At 46.0% G+C, this 24,232-nt stretch overlaps 2 protein-coding genes across 3 annotated transcripts in view; both read right to left on the bottom strand.

Annotated features, from left to right (window-relative positions):
- LYPD6B (LY6/PLAUR domain containing 6B) overlaps positions 1-11,675 on the bottom strand; it is a 44,896-nt gene extending 33,221 nt beyond the window's left edge. Inside the window, exon 1 of the mRNA XM_069021583.1 lies at positions 11,642-11,675. The gene's annotated coding sequence lies outside the window, so the exon portion shown is untranslated. The remainder of the gene's footprint in view (positions 1-11,641) is intronic.
- Positions 11,676-13,664: 1,989 nt separating this feature from the next.
- KIF5C (kinesin family member 5C) overlaps positions 13,665-24,232 on the bottom strand; it is a 66,860-nt gene continuing 56,292 nt past the window's right edge. Inside the window, exons 24-26 of one of the 2 annotated variants that reach the window (XM_069021321.1) lie at positions 21,304-21,520; positions 20,269-20,382; positions 13,665-17,584 (exon numbers count right to left, since the gene is read on the bottom strand). In XM_069021321.1, the coding sequence (XP_068877422.1) occupies positions 20,276-20,382; positions 21,304-21,520 (324 nt within the window). In that variant the 3' untranslated portion in view covers positions 13,665-17,584; positions 20,269-20,275. Of the gene's footprint in view, positions 17,585-19,196; positions 19,782-20,268; positions 20,383-21,303; positions 21,521-24,232 lie in introns of those variants that run through there. The other variant, XM_069021322.1, reaches the window with a different exon arrangement.

Below are 24,232 nucleotides of genomic sequence, written 5' to 3'. Positions count from 1 at the left end.
CTGCCTAATCTGACTGCTGCTAATTCACTTTTAACAGATTTTATACTCAATTTCTATGTAAATTTTAAGCCATTTCTCAGTCTATAGACACAGACATACATCTACACGCTGTGGTTCCTCTGGTGTAAAACAAGTAGCACTAAAACCTGGCCCTGGTGGCAAAGCCCAAATCTCCAGCTCGAATATCACTTTTCCCTGGTGATAAACTGGATAAACTCCAGAGAAAACTGAAGGAGCCTTACAGTAAGAGCTGGGATTACAGTGGTGCTGGAAATAAATTCTCTTTACCTTTCTGTATAACTAAGAAACAGTTCAGGAGTTGTGCTGTGGCTGCTTTTAGCTGTGTTGACTTAAAAAGTGTCTGAACTGCCAAGTTTCAGGTTTCACCTCTCGCATGTGTCCAGACATGTGGTTTAGCACATTATCCTGAACCACTGGAGCCCTGTTTTTTATGGGGGCACTGCAGGAAAACAGGGCAGTGCTGTGTCAAGGAAGGCAAATCATTACCTCCCGAGCCACGATGGATTATCTTGAGTAACACTTCAGGAACTGATAACATTCCTCACACACAGCCAGTCCCTCTCGAAGCCAAAGAGAAAAAAAAAAATAAATAAAGCACAAAGCGATTTAAATGTGAATTATATCAACAACCCCTCACCTGTTACACTCATAGGGAGACAGTCCATGATCTTATCTAGGGGTGGTTAACCACAGGCAAGGTTGTAAACATGGATTTAACCAGTTAAGACAATCCTGCCAATTCAGAGAAGATCTCAGTTCCCTTTATTTTGGCAGCTAAGTACAGGGGTAAAAATTCCTTCTGCAATTCTTTTAAAAAGAATTTACCATGCAATTGCTTCACTGTAGTGGTCAAACTACTCACAAAGCCATGTACAGAAATATATTTTTAATAAATATCTACTTTGCACTTAGCTGGGTATTAACTGAGGGGAAAAAAAATTAGTTTATAGCCACAGAATAAAGGAAACTTTCTGTGGGAAGAGAGCTACAAATTGGACTTCCTTATTCTCACAGAGGCAACATGGCATTTTTGGCAATATTAAAGAAGATGGGGATATGGTTTTAAAATCCCCAAACCCTGGAAATAAAATTTATTTTGAAAAGTCTTCAAGCATCCACCAAATTCTACACTTAAGTGGAATATTAAAACCATTCATAAAATCAGGAAAAAAAGCTATTTAGCAATATTATGTACAATAAGTCTGAGTGTTTATCCAGACAGAGCCTGAAATATCCTGGATTTTTATTCTGAACAACTCTTTGTATCCTTCCCTTGCCACCAGCCAAGGAACCACCATGTCCTCCTGGTGCCCAAGAGAATTCCAGGCCCAGCTGCCCAGTTCTGTGATTTTCACAGCCATTTCCCTGCTGGAAGAGCCCCACAGTTCATCCTTCCCAAGACCTCCAGGCCCTGAGGTCAACCCCAAACCCAGCTGTGCCCCCTCATTCCAGAAGGCTCCGCTCGGAGCTGTCCCAGAAATAAAGCAGGGCTGCCCCAAGCAAAGAAAGGAGTGGAAAGGCTTCCTCCTCCCCCTGTGCTGCCAAAACCCATCTGCTGGGCACCTCTGCGTTGCCCCCAGTTTATCCACTCAGCCTTCAAACCCCTGGGATTGTCCCTAACTGTGCTGCCCCTGGCATGCAAAGGGTGTTCTTAAATAAATTCACGTGTCCAGTGACATTTTCCGGTGTTTGGACACCACAGGACAGGTTTTTTTTCAAGGCAGAACAACCCTTAAAACCAGCTCCAAGTGGTCCTTTTTCGTGCCCTGTGCCCACTCCCATTATATTCCTGCATGGATTTTACAAAGCTCTGACTGCAGCTGCTGCCCTGTGGTTAAAACCTGAGCCCTGCTGCAGCTCTTGGGGCATTTTTTATTGAATTAAGGCACCTGAGGAGCTGCTGTTTGCCCTGGGCTTTTTGAAAAAGAAGGCAAAACACGGCTCCTTCCAATGCCAGGGCAGTTTTGTCATCCAGCTTTTCAGGAGGCAGCATCCCACCCTACAGCTGCCATTCCTGAAGGCTTGAGAGGCCTTCTTTTTCAAGGAAGGGGTGAGGGTTTGAGGTTTGAAAATCCAAGAGTGGCCTAAATACAAAGCAAGAGGTTCAGGTGGTCAATTATTATGGGATGTTGGGCATTGCAGAATGCACTTCTAAAAAATGCTTTATTTAAAATTTAAAATAAAAGGGAAAAGGGAGTTTAATAAATGATGCAAAGGCAATCACTCATCCTCTCCCACCAACAAAATCCATGCCTGGCCATTCCCTGAGCAAAAACCCTCTTTGGAGAGGCTCAACCCTCAGGTTTTATTGCTGAGGGAGACGTCATAAGGTATGGAAATGATGTGGAAAATGCCTTTGATCAGATCAGATCTGCTGTCCCAGCTGGCTGCAGTCGATGCACAGCACCAAATTCTGATGCAAAAAGACAAATTCTGCTTGTTTCAGATGTTACATAACCCAGCAAAAATGCATTTGAAGTATTTGATGTGACTTCAGTTACCCTGTGTGCCTTTTGGTAAAATTAAGAAGAGGAAAGAAACTTCTCTGTATCAAAACCCCACATCTAACAATTATCCTTTTTTAGAGCCTGCCCTGGGTGGGCTCACTAAGTTCTGCCAGGGAAAAATAAATCCTGTGGCATTGAAATACGTGAGCAAAGGCCTTTTCCTCCTCTCCTGAGGGAATAATCAAATCCTCCAGGCACTCAGAACGAAACCCTTGATTTAAATGCCCAGTTCCAAATGGAAATACATCAGAACTTTGCTCCACAGCTGCAAAGTTTATTATTTTTCAGCTTTCTTCTGCAGAACAACCTGCCACGGGCTCCACTCTGGTGGAGGACAAACTCCTCATCTGTCTACCCAATCTGACTGCTGTTTATTAAATATTAAAGGAAAAACAGGGAAAGAATTACCTCTCCTGGTAATTTTAAGTGATATATTTTTCTATACCGCTGAAACCTGGCTTTAAACCACAGCAAACAATACTTTGCCACCCGCCAACCATCATTTGTCAAACCACCAGGGCATTTCTGAGCTGGGGCTGGTCAGGAAACGGAGTCAAGGCTACTCCAGCATTCCCTTGGGATTCACAGTGGCTCAGGAATTGCCCTGAGCAAATGGAGGTTCCCAGTGCTGGCAGGTGGGTGGGAGGGATAAATCTGACATTTGAAGGGTTGGTACAAAACAATCAATGCCACAGCCAGGAATGATTGCAGCTGGGAGGGTGGGGGACACGGCACCGTGGGATACAAAGGGATAAAAACCATAAACCCAATAAAAACAACAAATGAGCTCTGTTTTGATTCTCTGCAAGACAAACCCATAAATAATATAAACTGCTGTGTCATGATTCTGAAAATGTAATCTGCTTGGTTACAATACCCTGAGTTGGAAGGGAACCACAAGGACCATCCTGCACCTCTCCTATGAGGAAAGGCCGAGACAGTTGGGATTTTCCGGCCTGGGGAAGCTTTGGGGTGACCTCATTGTGGCCTTGCAGTGCCTGAAGCAGCTGCAGGAAAGATGGGGAGAGGTGATTTACAAGGGATGGAGGGACAGGACACAGGGAATGGCTCCCCACTGCCAGAGGGCAGGGATGGATGGGATATTGGAAAGGAATTCTTCCCTCGGAGGGTGGGCAGGCCCTGGCACAGGGTGCCCAGAGCAGCTGGGGCTGCCCCTGGATCCCTGGCAGTGTCCAAGGCCAGACTGGATGGGGCTTGGAGCAGCCTGGGATGGTGGGAGGTGTCCCGTGGCAGGGGTGGGGTGGGATGAGCTCTAAGGTCCCTTCCAGCCCAGGCCACTCATGGGTGGTGAATGCCCCGAATTCCAGTTTGATTCAGCACAGAGTTCACAGAGCCTGGGGCACTCGAGGGAGGCAGTGACAGCCCTTCATCCCTGCCTCCTAAAGAAAAAAAAAAGAGCAGATTTTAGCTAAATTAGCTGGCCTGTTCAACCAAAACCTTACTACTCTGAGTATTTTATCCACCTGTAGTAGAGAGTACAGTTTAAAGGACACTCACAGCCCTGCACCCCAAATCTCTCATTTCCTGCAACCACTGAAGGAGAAATCCTACCTCACTCCACACATCACCCTCTGCTCTAATTGTGCTGTAATTATTAACTTCATTTATTGCTTCAGAGAAAAGACATTTTTTCAAGTCTGTGCAGATCAGTTGTAAGTCTGCAGCTCTTTGATACCTCGTGAATATTATAAACACCTTTTTTAAGGTTTTCTGCACTAGAGATCACTTGTGTCAGTATAAATGTTGCAGCCATAATCTCACAAATCTGGTGATCTCCTCCAAATGTAAGAATTATCACAGGGAAGGAGAGGGAAAGATGGGAATTTCTGTTTCTGAATAGGAATATTTTGAAGAAATGAAGCCAGTCAATTCTGAAATGTTATAAAGTTAGTTTATATATCTATATCTATGTGTGTGTATACATATATATATATATATGTCTCTAAGCTGAAATAAAGAAACAAGAAAATGAAACATAAAAACCCACAGGAAAAGTCCTTCCTGAAACTGAAAGATTTTTCCCCTTCTGTGCTGTGATTTTGAATGTTATCAGACTAGATTGATATCAGGCAGTGTTGCAATAACCTCAGGAAAATAAAATAATGAAGAGGGACAGAAAGCAGCCCCAGGCTGGAATCAGCTCTGCACAGGGAGACTCCCCAGCCCTTACACCCACACGGTGTTATAAAAGCTGATATCCCAGAGGAGCAGCTGCAGGGCCAGGATCTCCTGGGTTTGCTTGGACATTCTGCTTTCTTGACTTCTGCAGAATCCCTGCTGCTGGGTTTTATTAATAAACCTGAAATTAATTCTTATATGTTTCTATAAACACCCTCTGATTTGACTCTGCAACCATGTGAGGCAGATGAGATGCCCTGAACGTTTCCAAAGAGGGAAGACCCACTGTAATCTCAATTTTTAATTTTTTTGGTGTGTAGGCTTAGTTTTAAAGGTTGGGCACAGGACCTGCCTTGGGAGCAAAGTCAAATTTTGGAGCAGCCACACTTCCCTGGACAGCTGGGATCCAGCAGCTGATAATGCTCTGTCCTGCAACAGCCAGGGAGGGGATTATCCTACAGAGTCCAAGCCACAAAGAGCTGGGAGCTACAGAAACAAGGATGAGCCATGGGAAGATGTTTCATTACTCCAGCCAGGCACAACAGATGGAGACAGTGAAGTTCCAAGGAAAAATGATGATCCCAGGCAGAAAACAGTGCTGGGACCTGAACACACACCCGATGCTCTGAAACGAAAAGCCAAGGAAAATATGGCCACAAAAAAACCCCACAGCCAAGGTCACTTGTTCAGCCTGGAGAAAAGACTGAGGGAGACTCATCCCAGTCTGGAGCTTCCTGCTGAGGGGCAGCTCCAATCTCTGCTCTGTGTGACCCAGGGAATGGCTGGAGATGGGACAGGGGAAGTTTGGGTTCGATTTCAGGGGAAGGTTCTTCCCCCAGAGGGTGCTGGGCACTGCCCAGGCTCCCCAGGGAATGGTCAGATTCTCAAGGCTGCCAGAGCTCCAGGAGCATCGGGACAACACTCAGGGAAGCACAGGGTGGGATTTTGGGGTGTCTGTGCAGGGCCAGGGGTTGGATCGATGATCCTGTGGGTCCCTTCCAGCTCAGGAGATTCCATGAAATGGATTTCCTTAGCTGCCAGCTGAAAAGAAGGAACAACAATGCTCCAAGCCCACACTTAACTCACCAAAACCCTTCATATCCAAAGCACCAAAACTCCTCAAGCCCAGCCTTAAATGACATTTAAGCCAAAGCAGCCCCTGGAAAGAAGGTTTGAGGTGTGGTGGGGGCACACGAGGCTCCTGCCTGTGCCTCTCTCCAAAGCTTTTAGCTCCATTTCAGTGTATCAGGCTGAGCTCTGAATTAGTGCAATTTGCCACAACAGGTTTCTTCACATCAGGACAAAACCGGGGCAGTGTTTTTCCCCCAAAAAAGGATTAGATGACGCTAAGTGCTCCCATCTGCATGTTTAGACTCCTGAGCAGGGTAATCACCACCCTCCAGGGCACGATCCCCAGGGCTGGGGAGATAATCTGGTGTCTGTCTTGCTGCTTCTGACGTGGCCCGAGTGGGGAGGTGAGGGAGGGAGGGTAGAAGAGTGCCCTGGAGCAGCAGCTATTCACCAGAGCCAAGGGCAGCTCCACAGAGGAGCCAGGCTGGGATGGCAGCCTGCTCCTTCCAACCCCAAACAGCTTCCACCCTGTGCTGGATGGCAGGGATTTCAGGGATGAAAGGTTCCATGGAGCCAGCTTGGAAGGAATTGTTATGGTACCACTAGGGATGGTATTTCATGCAGGGTTTTGGCATGTTGAATTTTAAAGAACAGGCAAAAATTACCATCTCTTGCATTTAAACCTAGGGTAAGGCTGCTCCTACAACTGGATGGAGTTAATTCCCCATCCACATAAACCAAGGTGGGCTGAAGGATTTCAGTCTTAGCTTCCCTAACATTTGGGAATAGCTGTGTAACCGGGCTACAAGGAAGAAAAACACATTTCTTTACAGGAAAACAAGGCCATTTTGACATAGGAAAGACAATTGTTCTCACAGACACCCTAATTTATGGGCAAAACTAATTAAGAGTGTGAGAACAACTCTGTTTCAAAATTTTGAAGCAGCAGAATGTCCAATGTATTTATGCACCTGATTTTTCACCCACGTGTTGCAAGCATCTCTTCCCACTTTGCTCATTAACATGTACTCCTGCTGTGAAAAATGCAGGATAACGAAGGATGAAAATGAAGGATGGAGTGGACCTTCCTCTGGATTGAGACCTGGGTGATGCCTTCAAAGGTACCCCTGGGGAGCCAGAGGCTATTCTCAAAATGGACCCCAAGATGGACAACAGGTCACGAGTTCTTCACACTTTTACTGGTTTGATTCATTTGCATATCAGGGTTAATTCTCCAATTAAAGCTTCAGTTAAAGATGTAATTCCCCCCAGCTTGCCCCCCCTCCTTAGAGGCTTTTTGGTTTATACTTTTTGGGCCTGGGACAGTCTGGGTGTCCTTGAAGAGCAGGCCCGGAGAGGCTTTGCTATGTCTACCCAGCATGAGAGAGTGCTGGAACCCTGGGTTTAGAGAATTTAGGGTTTTGGGATATAATTATATATAAGTGTAACAATATGGAGGATTTTGGGTGTGAATTTATGTCTTCTTCTTTCTCCTTCTTCTTCACAAATCTAGGATTTATGCTATTGGGTCAAAAGTTCTGCATTGCAGAACATGAAAATTTAGAAATTGGATTTTAAGTAAAAACATATTATTTAGCATTTCCTAATTGGTTAATTTAGACTTTAAAAAAGCTTGAAAGTGAAAACTCATGGCCATTTTCCACCCTGCCAACTAGAAAGCATACCCTGGGTAGCTGTGCTAAAGATAAGAAATAATAAACATCAGTAAAGAAGAAAAGCCTGGCATCTCCTGCATTGTAATCCAAACTCTGAGTAAAAGAACACGAAACTCAGAAACAGAGAAAATTAATAAGAGAGCAGAAATTAACAGGCTACAAGAAACTTCAGTTACACACCAAGCAGTACAGGATCTGTAAAATATAAAAGTTAAAACCTAAGGCATCATGGGGAGAGGAAAGATTAAATCTAAGAATCCACAGTTCTCCCTGAAGAGCAGTGAGGGCAGGACTGGGTTCAACCTGTGTCACCTGCACCAACCTCAGGAGGATTGCTGGGAATGGGATGAGCTTTAAGGGTCCTTCCAACCCAAACAATTCCAGGATGATTCTTTGGGGTTTTTTTAACACAAAACCTCAGGTTCTAATCCTTTACTGCCCCACTTCCAGACCTACACGGTGATATCAACAATGGGGTTTGTAAGTTTATTCCAAGCATGTTTCACACAACAATTCAGATTTGTTTGAACATCAAAGAAAACCCAGACAAAACCCAAATGAAAAGCGTTTTACCCCGAATTTGGTCCAAAGCCAAAGCCTGTACTTCAACCCAGGCACATCCAAAAGCCCCAGGCTTCAGGCAAGAAATCCCAGTCCTGTTTTGTTGGATCATAGCTTGTGCCCCTGTTCTGGCTGCTCATGGACACAGCAAGAAAACAAGGAATGCCAATGGTTATCCTAGGCCTTCACTTAAAATCGTGGAATCCCAGGATGGTTTGGGTTGGAAGGGACCTTAAAGCTCATCCAGTTCCATAGGCAGGGAGAGCTTCCACTATCCCAGGTGCTCCAAGCCCTGTCCAATCTGGCCTTCAGCGTTTGGCACTGGGAATGGCCATCCTGGTGATCAAGTATCTACTGAAATCACCTGCAAAGCCCAGGTGAAACCTCCTTATTTAGACTCAAAGATTCTCCCAGCACTTACTGGAAAAATGCCTGCCAACATCACACGCATCACTCAATCCTCCTCAATCCTTCAGGAAAGCTGCCACCTGAAATTCCTTCTGAAGTTTATTGGCATGGAACTATTGTGGGTGCCTTTTCAGCACTTCTGAACTGTTGGACATGCACCTCATCCAGGAGGCCTTTGAGGCACACACGGGAATAACCGAAGCATTCCTTTCCTTTGAGTCCACAAGATCCAGCCAGTGGATGTGAGGAAAGGAATTAAAGTATTGAGGAACACAGACTTAGGGGGGAAAAAAAAAAAAAAAAGAGCGGAATTTTGAGAAGTATCAGACTTCATGCAGCAAAATTACTATTGTTTTTTAATTTTTAATCACAGAATGGTTTGGGTTGGAAGGGATCTTAAATCTCATCATGTTCCAAGCCCCTGCCATGGAAAGGGAATCTTCCACAGGCAGGGAATCTTCCATGGGCAGGGAATCTTCCATTCGGTGACTTCTGCTTTGTAACCCAAGTTTGCAGCTCCTGATTTCAGGCAGGGCTCTCCTACATAATTACCACAACCATATAAATTATTATTATTTAGGAAACATTATTATAAGAAACATTCCCTCTCTCTTCTGCCACATCTGAAACTTGGGAAAATGGGAAGGCAGGAAGAGATTGGAATAACCTGCCTCAATCTTGAGTTAACAAGGTGCAGGTGTCTCTCCTACAGAGCTCCCAAGGCTGCAGGAAAAGGCGCCTGTTCCTCTACAATGGATTTTTCCCTGCAGCACCTCGGGCTGCCAATGGCAATCACCTCCCTGACCCAGACACCACATCCCCCCCACCTTGGTCGTGCTTTCCCTCCTCCTCCTGGTGCCAGACAAAGCAGCCAGAAGAGGGAATTCATCACGAGTGTTCCGAGGATGAGCACGTGGGATCCATCCCGCATAAGCCGATTACGGGATTTCCCGGCTCCTGACAGTGAACATCACCCAGATGGCAAACCTCAGAGAGAGGGCCCTGCCAGGGCCAGGCTGAGGCTAGAGGCTGCAGATTATCCCCTCGGGAAGGGATGTCACTGAGAGGATGTGGCTGGCGGGGAGCACAGCAATTATCACGCTGGGAAGCACTAATTGACTTAAAGCAAGGAAGGCACGGCGGGAAGAGGGAGAACTCTGGTAACAGAGTTAATTGTGGGCTCACTGGAGAGTAAAAGTATCACCATGCAAAGGCTGATGAATCACCAAGCTGTGAAAAACCAGGACAACTCCCTTGCTCCTTGCCATAAAACATCCCTCTGCAATTACCTCTGGAATTCACCTGCACTGCAGGTACAGGGCCTGGCCGGGCTGGGGGACACAGACACACACACACAACAGGGACAGAGTCTTTCAGCTCTGAATTCTCCTTCTCTGAGCTGATCTTTGTGTTTTCAGACTATATTCATTGTCAGCACAAACCTTTTAATCTTTCTGTCCTTTTCTTAAAACCTCACCCAAGCAGAGGTGTGACAATGGTGAGGGTCAAAGTCACGGAGGAACCTGGAAGACTTTAAACTTAAAGGTTCAAAACTGACCCGAGAAAGAGAGATCTCAGCAAGTAACATTTAATGATTTTAAACAAAAACATGTTTCTCGAGGGAGAGAAACTTGACTCATTCTCTGAGCATCTGGGATCACCAGCACAGCATTTCTGGAGGAGGCTGCAGCACATGGCTCTGCAACTGCTCTGATCTCTGCCTTTGTGGTTCCCTGCGTTACCCTCTGACAGACGGGAAATCGCACAATCCCATTTTCCTGAGATTGCCCTCAGGAATCAACCAGCTGGGTCTTGCAAGCCAGGTCTGTCGGCATGAACCATGTGCACTCCTCAAGCCCAGCACTGTTTTCATTCCCTACATCAGCAGAGCACCCAGGGCCTCGTGCAGAACCGAGCCCTCGGCGCCCACGATCCCCACAGTCCCACACAGCGCTGCTGGCTGTTGATTTACAGCCTGATTCAGCACAAGGAGATGCATCTGGATAGAGGGAATAGGTACCAGAAGCCTGTGTCCTATTCTGAAGGAAAACACCACACTAAAGGCAGCACTTCTACAGCCTGCCAGAGTCAACCCAGCACCTGCTCATGTGCTTTCATAGGATCACAGGATGGTTTGGGTTGGGGGGACCTTAAACACATCTCAATCCACCCCCTGCCATGGCAGGAAGACCTTCCACTATCCCAGGCTGCTCCAAGCCCTGTCCAACCTGGCCTTGGACACTGCCAGGGATCCAGGGGCAGCCACAGCTTCTCTGGGCACCCTGTGCCGGGGCCTCCCCACCCTCGCACGGAACAATTGCATCCCAATATCCCATCTATCCCTGCCCGCTGGCAGTGGGAAGCCATTCCCCCTTGTCCCACCACTGCAGGCCCTTATCCAAAACCCCTCTGCAGCCTTCATGGCTTGTATTTTTCCCTCACAGTTTTTGCTGCACTAAGGACATTTTTATCGTGTTCTGTCATTTCCTACGGTGAAGCCTCACTGTTAAAGAGCCCGATGTTGGCGTCCACACCTGTGGAACATGGAGCCCAGTTCTTTTTACAGCTCTATAATCATCAGGAGACGTGTAATAACTGCACTTTTACAAGAGACCTGTAAAACACAGCCTGTGAATTGGGTCCCAGGCACTTGACGCTGCACACCCAGCGCTTCCCACAGCCTGGCTCCTTCCCGCCAGCACCACAGCCACTGGGGACACCCTGATTTTGGTGACACCTCCTGCTTCCTGTGTGGCTGGGGACACCTGGATTTAGGTGTCATGTCCTGCTCCCCAAAACCAGTGGGGCTGGAGACACGCTGATTTTGGTGCCACCTCCTGCTCCCCCAAAACTGCCAAGGCTGGAGACACCTGATTTCGGGGCCACATCCTTCTCCCCAAAACCACCGGAGCTGCTGACACCCTGATTTTAGGGCCACCTCCTGCTCCCCAAAACCAGCAGGGCTGGGGACACCCTACTTTGGTGCCACCTCCCGCTCCCCAAAACCGGTGGGGCTGGAGACATCCTGATTTCAGTGACACTTCCCACTCCCCGTGACACTGGGGACACCCTGATTTTGGTGCCAACTCCCACTCCCCGTGACACTGGGGACACCCTGATTCCGGTGCCATCTCCCTCTGGCCGCTCCCGCCGGGGCTGGGACGCGGCTCAGCATCAGCGGGGCCGGCAGAGCGGGACCCGCAGCCCCGAGCCCGCCCCGCTCCCCGCTCCCCTCCGGGGCCCCTTCCCCGCACTCACCTCCGTGCCGGGCCGCCGGGACACGGGAGCTGCAGGACACAGGGACACGGGAGTGCAGGACACCGGTGTTCGCCCCGGCCGTGTAGGCGGGGCGGGCGGAGGAGGGGCCGGGGCGGAGCGGGCGGCTCGGACACCCCGTGCCCGCCCCCGGGGCGGTGGCACCTGCGGGCAGGGTGGGACCCGGACACCTGCGGGGAGAGAGGGGGCGGCTCCCCAACCTCCCGGGGATCCTTGGAAGAGAGACCTCCCCGATACCCCCTGCCTCGGGACCCACCCATCAGTTTTCCATCACAGCGCGTCAGGGCGACTACCAGGGATCTTGATCCCGAACTACCGAACATCCCCATTTTAGGATAAGTACAGCTTCCCCTGGGATAAGCTCTGCTGGAAAAGAAATTTAAAGTGTTTCAGTTTGAGCTGAGAAGCGTTTGAATCAATAGCGGCAGCCTTGCAGTGAGTATTTTTCTAGGGATGCAACTCCCATTCCTTTGTTTTCGCTGCGCTCTTGCGACAGTTGAAATCTTGGAAATGGATACAGTAATTTGTGATGTTTTCATAGCGTTAATTAACTGTTGCAATCCCACATTCCAAAAGCGAAATTGTAGGGATACACTTGCAAACAGTCTGCTCTCTAATTGAGTTCATCCTCCAGGCATAAGCTTTATCGGGAAGATCTTGAAGGGTGAATATTTTTTGACTCATGGAAAAAGCTCTGGCACCCTGCAGTGTTTGCCTTCCTCTGCAGCACTTTTGGGGAATGTTTGGACTTCCCATCTGCTCTCCTTAATATAAACCATCTACACTGGAAAGCCTCTTCTTCGCGGGTGGAGCCATCCTCATCCTGCAGGAGCTTCTCAGGGGGTGAGGAAGTGCCTCTTGTGCACTGAACCCAAAATTTATCACAAGCCAAAATTTATTCAATTTTTTAAATAATCAACTCCAAATTTTACTGGACTAATTTCTAAGTCTGCTCATGGATTTTTTTTTTTTTTTTATTGTGCAAAAAGCAGATAATCCTCATTAGGAGTCTACTCAGCAGCAAAGAACCAGAGAGAGCCATCCATTCCTACAGAAATCTTGGGAGTGCCCGGAATTTGCATTGCTGAGGAGAAAAGTAATGATTTAATTGAGAAATGCTCAGAGTAATAATTACTGGAAATAAGCTCTTTCTAAAGCTCTCGAGTATGACTTTAGGGAAGTGGCAAGGACACAGGAACTTCTACTCCCTTACATAAAGTGAGTGGAATATTCCTATAAAAATGGAAATACATGCACAGGGAAGTGGAAGAGGTTCTCTGTCATCCTCCAGGCTACTGAAAAAGAGGAGGAAGAAAGAATATATCCATGGAGAGGTAGTAGAGAAGATGTAATTATTTATTTAAAAAATTAAAAATTATGCTGTGCTCATTCCCCTGTCACCCCAACCTTTTAATTAGTGCTCCTGGCTCCCTGGAAGTGTCCAAGGCCAGGTTGGATGGAGCTTGGAGCAACCTGGGATAGTGGAAGGCATCCCTGCCCATGGTAGGGGTGGAGTGGGATGGGCTTTAAGGTCCCTTCCAACCAAATCAGTCTGGGATTCTCTGATTTTGTCAATGACTTGCTACAGGTTTAGAAGGAAAGCTGAAATCCAGAGCGTGGCCTCGGACATGGACTCGGCCCGCTCTGGAGTGCGGTTCCATTGAATGGGTCACTCATGGAATCAGGGAGTATCCTGAGTGGGAAGGGAGCCATCGAGTCCAGCTCCTGGGCCTGCACAGACACCCCAAAATCCCACCCCGTGCATCCCTGGCAGCGCTGTCCAAACGCTCCTGGAGCTCTGGCAGCCTCGAGGCCGTGCCCATTCCCTGGGGAACGTTCAGCACCCAGCACTCTCTGGGGGAAGAACCTTTTCTGGATACCCCCCCTAAACATGCCCTGGCACAGCTCCAGCCATTCCCAGGGTCCTGTCCCTGTCCCAGGGCGCTGTCACTGCTGCACAGAGTGCCCTGTCCCGTGTCACACCAGGCCCACACGGAGGAGTTCAGTTCAGTTTTATTTTCCACTGTAACGGATTTCGAATGATACATCATGCAGTCTGCCAGTGTATCCATCCATCTCCGACAGAACTTCAGCACGAAGATAAAAGATTTCTCTCCATGGGCTGGGGGGAGGAGGAGGGTTCAGGTCTGCTATCAAGAGTTTAATACAGTTCAGCATCATTTGATGCAATGGCAAAAAAAATTTCCCCTTGTTACCAGCAAAACGTGTCCACCATTTATTTCTTTTTTTTTTTGGTTTTTTTTTTTTTTGTTTTTTCCTAAATTGAACACTACTGTAAAGATACATAGAGCCCAGAGAATACACATCTGCAGTACACGTTACACACTTTACAAACTAGACAGGTATAAATCTACAGACTGCCTCAGCCCCGTGGCTCCCCCACAGCCAGCGGGGCGGCCCTGCCGGGTGGTGGAGCGGTGTTGCCATCCTGCACAGCGGATGGTGCCGGTGCACGGCGCGGTTCCTACAGGCACAGTGAGGACAAAAGTCAAAGCAAGGGGAGATTCAGATTATCCTGCCCATTTGTTTTCCCTTTTTCCCCATGGAGGAGTACTTCAGTCGTGGTTACGTGAGGTATTTCTCCTCCAGCAAGGGGAAGCTGATGAGCCCTTTTCCTTTTGGACCTTCATCACCGTTTGGTTTAAGCATTTCTTCAAATAAAACCACATTCAAATTGAAATTCTTGATTTTGTTTATTCTCAAGCCATAGGGCAGGGAGAGATGGGATATTGGGAAGGAATTCTGTGAGGGTGCACAGGCCCTGGCACAGGGTGCCCAGAGATCCCTGGCAGTGTCCAAGGCCAGGCTGGACACTGGGGCTTGGAGCAGCCTGGGCTAGTGGAAGGTGTCCCTGCCATGGCAGGGGGTGGAATCAGCTGATCTTTAAGATCCCTTCCAACCAAACTATTCCATGATCCTACAATTTATACAGATTTCAGGCAAATGTACATCTTAGCCTATCAGGCTTTATAAAGTGGAATCGAAAAGCTACTCAAGGCTCTGTGGGCAGGAATTGTTGTAGCAAAAATTTTTTGTGACTTACTTTTAAGTCACAGTATATTCAGGATAATCCAACTCTCACCCTTGTTGAGTTTAATACAAAACTTAAAAATGCATCAGCCAAGGTCTTTCCAAGCTTAAAACTTTCCTTGCTTTCCAGAAAACAAGTCGATGAAACGTGAACTCAAGGACAAACACAAGATATTTGAACATATCATTAAGAGAAGCTCAAGTGAGCCAGAAATACTTTTTAATTACTAGCAAAAAGAACAATATGCACTTTAGTTCCATCTGAAATCCATTTTCCATTCGGGAGTGGTATTTCCACCCCGATATGTCCCATGCATGACATTTTTAGATGTGAAATTCCATTTGCGCTGTACAAACCACAACTTTAAAAATGAGCCTGGAATAAATAGAACACAACACTCAAAGAGCAAAGAAAGGAAGAGGGGGTCAGGAAACAGCAAGAGACAGGTTCTGATCTCTGCAGAGCAGATGTGTGGTTTTCCTTTCCAGATATAAAATGTGAAAGCCTTAAAAATGGTACAAAAGTTGAATATACAACACGTGACACAAACTGAAGTTGCCCAATTAAAATAGGCTTCAAAACTAAAAATTGATACAAGCAGAGTATGTTCAACTGAGAATTCATAATTTCCAATCAGTAAATACCTTAGGTATTTAACTCAGAGGATTTTAGCCTAAGGCATCTTTGGGGCATTTCTGAAAGCCCTCCTGCAGTGTTGGTGTAGAAGTGAACTTGGAGAAACTTCATCGTTTTCCTGCTGGTGGCACTGACTGGCTGATCAGCACCAGCACGAGGAAGAGATGTCCACGTTCACTTATCCCTCAAGCTGCAGGAAGCTGCCCCCCAAAAATTCCTGGTGATGCCTTGAGGAATCCAGACCTTTTTGTTGTCACGAATGCTGCATTTACAATAGAATTCCATACCAAACTCTGAGAGACACAACAGGAAGTTTGCCTACAATACAAAATCGTCGACAGCAAATAAGCGTGGGATTTTTTCCTAGAACCAAAACAAGAGGATTATTAATTCCTAGTAGAAACCTCAGCTCTGACCAGCTGGTAAGATAGCACAGAGTAGTTCTGAGTTAGTGATTTTATTAAAGATTGCATATGGCAAGTTCACAGTTCATTCTTCTGGCAGTGCACATGCACGTAACGAAAGAAAATATAAAACTTTGGAAAATACAAAATAAATTAAATACATGCAAATCTGCAACTTCATTAAATACGTTTAGCAAAATGCTCCCCCAAAATAGTGCAACATTAAAAAAAACAAAAACAAAACCCAAAAAACAAAACCAGTTAAATTAAGTCCAACTTACTTTGCAACACCCTAATTTCAGTAGAAAAAAATATCTAAAGTCAACTCACAATCTTCCAAAACGCTCTACGGAACTGAAGAGTTCTACACCTACATGTTCAGAAATTAAAAAAAACCCCAATCAATCTCAAATTAAAAAAGAGCAAACGTCTGCAAAAGAAGACCAGAGGGCTACGCTCGGCCGGAGCCTTCCTGGAATCCCGGCTTCCCGGAGGCTTCCTAGAATCCCGGCTTCCGGGAGTCCCACCTGCCCCGGGAGATGTGGAGGGAGGAGGAGAAGGAGGAGGAGGAGGAGGAGGAGCAGGAGCAGCACCTTCTGCCTGCCAGCAGAACCTTCCCAGAGCAATTCCAGTGCCCCCTTGCTGGGAAGATGGAAATTTGCTGTCTGAGAGATCCAAGGAAGGCTTTTCCTTACCTCTGGAGCACGAGCAGACCTTCCATAGGATGAGTGGATATAGTGGCTTAGAAAGACATTCCCTTCCCCTGGCAATGTGCTCCTCACATCCCAGCAAAAAAATTCCCAAATTTGTTCTGCAAAGGACAGCTCGAGTGGACAACTCTCACCTCCTTCTGGAATTTTAAGGAAGGGTTTGGGGGATTTTGCTTTCCTTTGTTCTGGTAGGGGACTGTTCCCTCCAGGATCTGAATTCCGGTGTGAACAGATCAGGGCTTGTTTGGGGAAAGGGGGAGGGGGCAGGTGCTTGTTGGATTTTTCCAAGGCAAGATTTCCACAGCATTCTGAAAGCCTTCCAAACTTCCTAGGGAACAACGCTCACAGACACGTGGCTAAGCCATCCCACTCCAGGAAAACCTGCCACTGTAGGGAGAACTACAAGGAAATAGGAGCTTAATTTTAAAATAGGTCACACAGATAAATTCATGGAACTACCAAACTTCAAATCCTAGGTCTATACTAACAGATTTCTCTGCATCCCATTTGTTCTTTACCAGGTACTGCAATAAAGGTTATTTTATACAGTCCAAAGATTTTTTTTTTTAAATCAGGATATTACAAATGGTTCTTTGGGGAAATTTCCTTCTGAAAATGTTAAGCAGTAAAATTAAACCACATAGCAGCACATTTTCATCCCCTAAAAATATAAAATAATATGTATATTATACAGGAAATCAGTCATGACAGAGCACAATCACCTGCCTTTGATGGCACTTGGTCATTGAATAATTAATTCCTTGATGCCAGAAGTTGGGAATTACCGATGCCAATGGAGGACTTGGAAAAAAAAAAAGCATCACTCTGAGTGGAGAAGCCCCAACCTAAGCAGCGCCAAGGGGTCGTGGAATTCGGAGTGGCAGACTCCCTATCATCCTGACTGAGGTGGGAATGTTCCAGACGTCGTACAAGGATCTGGAGGAGCTGAGCTGGACACTTCTGTACACGTGGAGATCCTACGAAGCTCGGAGTACCTGGAGCGGGGCGTCGCCGATGGCCGTGGGAAGCGCAGGATGGACAGGACGTGGACCAGGTTGGAGAGGGGCAAAAAAGAAACTAATGTGACTTAATGACAGTCCTTAACATGCTAAGTGGAACTGACCTGCCAGAGAGAGCAAGACAGGGAAGGACAATTAGTGGATTTGGGGGATTGGAAAGCAGAGCACACAAACTGGATGGGCAGCAAACAAAGCGATGAATCCGGAGTCACATTAAAAAAAATATGGAATTTGGGTCTCACAGACAGAATGAGCCAACTCTCCTGATGGAATTCCCTCTCTGCCACCTGTAGCCTGGAATTATGTCTCACCCAAACACCATCTGAAGGTCTAACTTTTTTTTTTACTCTCTAATTTTCTGTTCCTTTGATGGGATTTTTCTCTTGGCTTGTTGGATGTGCTGAAGAGCTGGTATGTGTTTATCTCATGTGATAAGGGAAGAAAGCAACAGCAGTGGAGTTTGAAAATTATAAATCAAAGGGATGAAAAAATACAAATCCATACCCGTCCTTCTGTTCTCTGTCTCCTGACAGAGATATTTTCCTGATACATATATATATGTAAAATAAGTGTTTACAGAAATATCTAAAATGTTTTATATATAATATCATGATAATATTATAAAAATATACTTTATCATTTCATATATGCACATTAGACAAGCACATTTTATTAAATCCCACGTTTCTTTTTCTTCCATCTGCTGGGTTAATCAATCATAACCACTGACCAGTCTAACAGCACAAAGTGTCTTTTATCTTTATGGTGAATAATGAATGAACACAAGATAAATCTCTCCTGAGCAAATGTTGAAATAGGAACCTCACTTTTATTTCGCTGCTGTTAAACGACTACAAAAGAAAGTTTTGTTCTAATTCCAGCTGGGTAGAACTGCACCATTCCAAAGCACTTCCTGCAGAGCACAGGAATGTCTCAACAAGAACCTGGAAATAATCTGGATGAAGATTTCCCTGCACTGGTAGCACCTTTACTAACACCCTTACTCAGACCCCTGGCTTTCCATCCAAGCTCAGAATTCAGATTACTCAGATATTCCCAATTTTGGCAGCCAAACAGTTGAAATTTGCCAATAATCTTCTTAACCAAAGGACCAAAACTGAGGAGAATGGACCTTTTCCAATCACTTCCCAGCCTCCCCTGACTACATCTTCCACACTTATTTCTAGATATGAGCAAAGAATCAAGAACACTTAGTTTAAACAAGTTATTTCCAACCTGTAGGGCTGCCATTTGGTTTTCAGATTTTTCCTAATTTTTCCAGAAACCCCAAGTCCGTTAACTTTATCCAGTTTCTCCTGAGATCTTCCATCTTCTTTTTCTCCAGCCTCATTTTCCCTGTTGCTCCTCTGCAACATGGCCTGAATCTGCTCAGCTCCACAGCCCTCAGATATAAACCTCAGCATCTAAAATATCTGGTGGGTGCTTTATGCCTCCTGATTGCTTTTTCTTGACTTCCACAGTCCTGTCTTGCTATTACAAACCCATCTAGCTCAAAGTGTGGTTATTTGATGGACAATTTTTATTGATCTACAGTTATTCACTTGATATGTGTGGCCTGTTTGAGTCTGACACTTCATTTCACAGCAGCTGGTAAATTAAAGGTGCATTTATTTGAGGCAGGAGGCAGCTTTTCCCCCTCAGAGTAGCTGTTACAATAAATGCTTAGAAATCTTTGACAAGGCTCTGTATCCCACTCTTTGCCTGGTCACAGAGGTGGGAATGCAACGAAGCAGATGGACAGAGGTACCTCACTTGTGAGATGGAAAAGCCAATTTCAGAGCAGAATGGACTGATGCACAAACCCTCTCAGCAAAGCCTTGCCCTAATTTATCCACACAGGAAACATGTTGCTGGAAGCTCATGGCAAACACAATGAGCAGGAACAATCCCCCAGCACAATAACAGCTTGAGTGTGGCATGACGGATGCTTGGCATGCAAGCCTGACATGAAACATTCCCAAAAAAAAGCTAAAAACACCCAAGAACGCCTCGAGGAGACCACAGACCATGAAGACAGTCGTGAGACAGAATTAATCCTCAAGGAGGGCAAAAAGCCAGACTTGGAGGGACAACTTTGCTGTCCCCAGGCTGCTTTTCACAGCCACTCGCTGCCATCCGGCTTTTGGCATGTCTGTGGCATAAAGTGATCATCTAAAATAAGGCAGATAAAAAATCTCTCCAAGAATGAGCATTTAAAGAAAGAAATGGGAGGATGGAGTCCATGGAACAGTCTCCTGGGAATATGCTGCTCATCTTTTGCTTAGGAGAAACTCTCAAGCCCTGGCAATGGAAATAAAATATTTAGATTTTTTTTTCGTGAAGAGAACTAAGAGCGCAAAGTTGGCCAAATGGTGACATTAAAATTTGGAGAGGTCTCTTGCTGCCACTGACAGCTGCTCCATCCCTGTCCCAGGCTGCAGTATCCCAACATGGAAACACATCCATGGTACAGAAAGCAGAAGATGATACTGGCAGAAGGAACCTCTGGAACTGTATTTTTACTACATGAGTTTCACGCCTCTACGTGTGAACTTCAGATTTACCAGAGCAGTTTTAAAAAACTTTTAAGTGCTAAATTGCTAAAATAAAACCTCTCCCCAGCAGTTGGCAAAGCCTCTTAACAGGCACTCAGTGAGTGAGTGTTGTAATTATCAGCAAACAACTACTAAAAATAGAAAAAAATACTATGGAGTCTCCTAAAAGCAAGACTGAAATAAGAGGGAACTGAGTGATCAGTGGGAGAAGAGGCAAGCTACTCTGGTCTTACCTCTCGTTTATTTGGTGTTGTGGTAGTAGCTGGAGTTGGACATCCCTCCCCCTCGGATGGCATGGACGGCCGTCGGAGAAGACGCTGGGTAGTGACCAGGGCGGATGGGCTTGGCTGCAGAGGGAAAGGAGGGACCAGACAGACATTTTAGCTTTCACATTTTAGCTTTCCACCTCACCTTCTCCTCCAAGGGAAACCTCATTGTTTCCCAACTCAGAGCTGTGCTTGCCAGAGTGGTTTCTAACCCAGCTCTGCAGAACACAGCATTCCCTGCCATGGCCAACAACAAATACACCCATTTTCCTGGTGCCGGATCCATTTTCCTGGTGGCAGAGCCCTTCCCACGCATTGGATCTGCAAAGATGATGGACTGTCTAACAACAGAGGGAAATCACTTGGTGGGCAGTGAGGCACTTTTTATGTCAAATTTACACCATTCCAGAAGATAGCAGGACAAAGCTTGGATGGCTCCCTACAAGAGGAAGCATTCAGGAGGTAACACTTTGTTAATACCCCAATATTGTCATCTCCATCTAAACTATTCTCCTTTAGCAATCCCAACAAATCATTCCAAGAACTGCCCCATCCATTGTGTGCACACATCACATTGTGCCTCGGAGATATATCAATATCTGAATTACAAAGGAAGATTTTTTTGAAATTAAATCACATGGAGGAGTAATCAGAGGGAAAAAAAAGAAAGGGACGAGGTCCAGAAAGGCAAGGAAAGAATGAAAGCAGAGAGAGAGTGTGTGGGGGGAGGAGGAGGAAGAAAGTGAGCGACTAATTTAAGGAGACAAGTTTTCAGGTCACTAGAAGGGCACACAAGACCCATTATGCCCTTTATTTACGCAGTGAAACAGCAGAGCCTCTTTAAACTCGAGGTGGGGCAGATTCCATGAGAAAGTGAGGCCTTTGAAGATTCCTGTGCAGCGAAGGAGAAGCAGCCCCTGTGTTTTACTCCCTCCACTCAACCCCCAGCAACCAGCCCAAGCTTAAGGCATGTGGGCAGCCCCTTTAGCTCCATGTCCTCACCAATTTGGGCGGAGTGTGCTCTCCGGGCCATGTTTTTGGCTCTCACGGCCTCCTTAATGCGATCCACCTCCTGCTGGTAGCGCTTGCGGTCGCGCATGGCGTTTTCCTTGGCCTCCTTCAGTGCACTCTCCAGGGCCTTAACTCTCTCTGCCGTAGCTCGAAGGCGTTTCTCCAGCTTAGGAAGCTCGCAACGAAGATCTGCATTATCACGTACCAGCTGCAGGGAAAGCAGTTCAAAATACAAGGAGGCCAAAAGAAAGGGGCAAAAATCTCCTCAGAGAAATGGCGGGAAAAGTCCCCTCACAAGGAAGGAGAAAGAAAACGCCACCTGTTTGCTCTCCATATCTTGTGTACTAAAATTAAACAGGTTTCTTCCATAAATGAACGTAAAAAGCTTAGGCTAGTGAGAAATTTAGAACGTCCTGAGCTGGAATGGACCCACAAGGTCAAAAGAAAGGGGCAAAAATCTCTCCTCAGAGAAATGGCAGGAAAAGTCCCCTCACAAGGAAGGAGAAGACGTCGCCTGTTGCTCTCCACGCCTAGTGTATTAAAATTAAACAGGTTTCTTCCAGAAATGAACATAAAAAGCTTAGGTTAATGAGAAATTTAGAATGTCCTGAGCTGGAATGGACCCACAAGGTCAAAAGAAAGGGGCAAAAATCTCTCCTCAGAGAAATGGCGGGAAATGTCCCCTCACAAGGAAGGAGAAAGAAAACGCCACCTGTTGCTCTCCACGCCTCGTGTACTAAAATTAAACAGGTTTCTTCCAGAAATGAACGTAAAAAGCTTAGGCTAGTGAGAAATTTAGAACATCCTGAGCTGGAATGGACCCACAAGGTCAAAAGAAAGTGGCAAAAATCTCTCCTCATAGAAATGGCGGGAAAAGTCCCCTCACAAGGAAGGAGAAAGAAAACGCCACCTGTTTGCTCTCCATATCTCGTGTACTAAAATTAAACAGGTTTCTTCCAGAAATGAACGTAAAAAGCTTAGATTAATGAGAAATTTAGAATGTCCTGAGCTGGAATGGACCCACAAGGATCAAGTCCAGCTCCTCACTCCACACAGGGCACCCCAACAACCCCACCCTGTGCCTGAGAGCGTCATCCAAGCTCAGTTTTCCTCACAAAATTCACTTGTCTGGCTGAGGAGTGATATTCGTTAAAATTGTCCAGAAAGATCAAAGACAAACAGATATTCCATATTCCATTCAACAAGATTCCTGATCCTGAAAGTGAGGACTCCTGGACCAACCCTGCCACTGCAGAGTCCTCGACAGCCAGATTTGCTTCTCTACAGTTCAAAAACTGCAGCAGAAACTCTGCATTTCCTCAGAACACAGAAATATCCAGGATTTTGCAAATCCTTGATCACCTCATTATTTTAAAATAATAATGCTTGAATATGTCTTACAGACAACACTGGGGATCACCCCAAATTCATCATTTCCAGTGGTTCTGATGTGTTCACCTGGGTGTTCCCTACTCAGCCACATGGGAAAACTGGGAATTTCACTAAGAAATCACTTTCAGGCCTGTAACTATAAATATAACGATTGTATGCAACTTTGAATTCGTGCACTTCCTCAGTTTAATATGAACCCGAGTGAGGTCTATCAATTATCCAAATCACATCTGACCTCCCATGCAGCAACAGCCAAGAGAGGATTGATTTTTAATAAGCGCAAAACTGATGCAAACGGGCAGAAAATCCAGCACAATTTCTACTGAACAGATTACACCACTGCTGGAAGTCAACAGAAATCTGCTCCAAAGGAGTGACTCTCCCTTTTCTGGAGAGAAAAGTGAATTAACAACCACACTAATAATACAGCAAAGCAACAGCATGTCCTGACATTCACACGTTGTTTAACAATCAGAGCATTTTACACCTGCTGGGCCAGGCGTAGAGCTGCAGAATATCACAAACAAGCTAAAAAAACATTGTCACAATGTGATTTTTCTGCAAGTACTGAGTTTCTGTTGTGTGAAATAGTTATGATACAAAATCCAAGCAGGGTGGTATCAAGTACAATGTCACTTTTCCCCTCTAAGTTTCCTACAAGATGTGGATTCCAAGCTGATTTTGAGTAAATACACGCAAATGAGAGCTATAAAAATCCATATTTGAAACCCAGCAGATGCATGAAACGAGTGCAAAAAAAAGGCAAAATGGTAGAAGAAAAACCACTCTGAACATGTCCCAGTTTCCACATTTAGAAAGTAGGTCTTTAAACCATCTGTTCCCTGGGAATCTCAAAACCCCAAACCTTAGCGGACACTTGTCACAGTCCAGCACTTCCTGCTCTTTTGGCACTTCCACAGGAATAATTAAAGCAGATCTGGGAGTGTGGGTTACTAATACAGCTTCAGGAGAGTGCAGTGCACAGTGTTGTGTCACTGCTCAAAAAAGAAGTCAAAACAGCTTTGGTGTTTTGTGTTGTGCACCTGAACAGTGGGACACAGCTCCAACATACTGGGAGAGGAGATTTTAGGGAGAAATTTTTCCCTGGAAGGGTGGGCAGGCCCTGGAACAGGGTGCCCAGAGAAGCTGTGGCTGCCCCTGGATCCCTGGAAGTGTCCAAGGCCAGTCTGGATGGGGCTTGGAGCACCCTGGGATAGTGGGAGGTGTCCCTGGGCATGGCAGGGGTGGGATGGGCTTTAAGGTCCCTTTCCAACCCAAACCATTCTGAGATTCAGTGAAACTGAAATTCCATGAAGGAGGGAGGACACAGACATGGATAAGCCCAGAAATTACCAACCTCAGCACCCCAGGGAGGCACCAGCCCTTCAGCTGCACACAAAAGCCAAATTCCACTGTTTTCAGTGAAAACTTTGCTGGCTGAATCCACTCCAGTCACCTCCAAGGTGCCTCTGAGCAGCTTCAGGCCAGAAGTCAAATTGGGGATGCACAATCCATCCAGAAAACAGCT

Source organism: Aphelocoma coerulescens, chromosome 7 (assembly GCF_041296385.1).
Source record: "Aphelocoma coerulescens isolate FSJ_1873_10779 chromosome 7, UR_Acoe_1.0, whole genome shotgun sequence".
In the NCBI taxonomy this organism is placed as follows: Eukaryota; Metazoa; Chordata; class Aves; order Passeriformes; family Corvidae; genus Aphelocoma; species Aphelocoma coerulescens.
The sequence above is the reverse complement of the archived record's forward strand: the minus strand, read 5'-3'. Positions and strand labels throughout refer to the sequence as shown.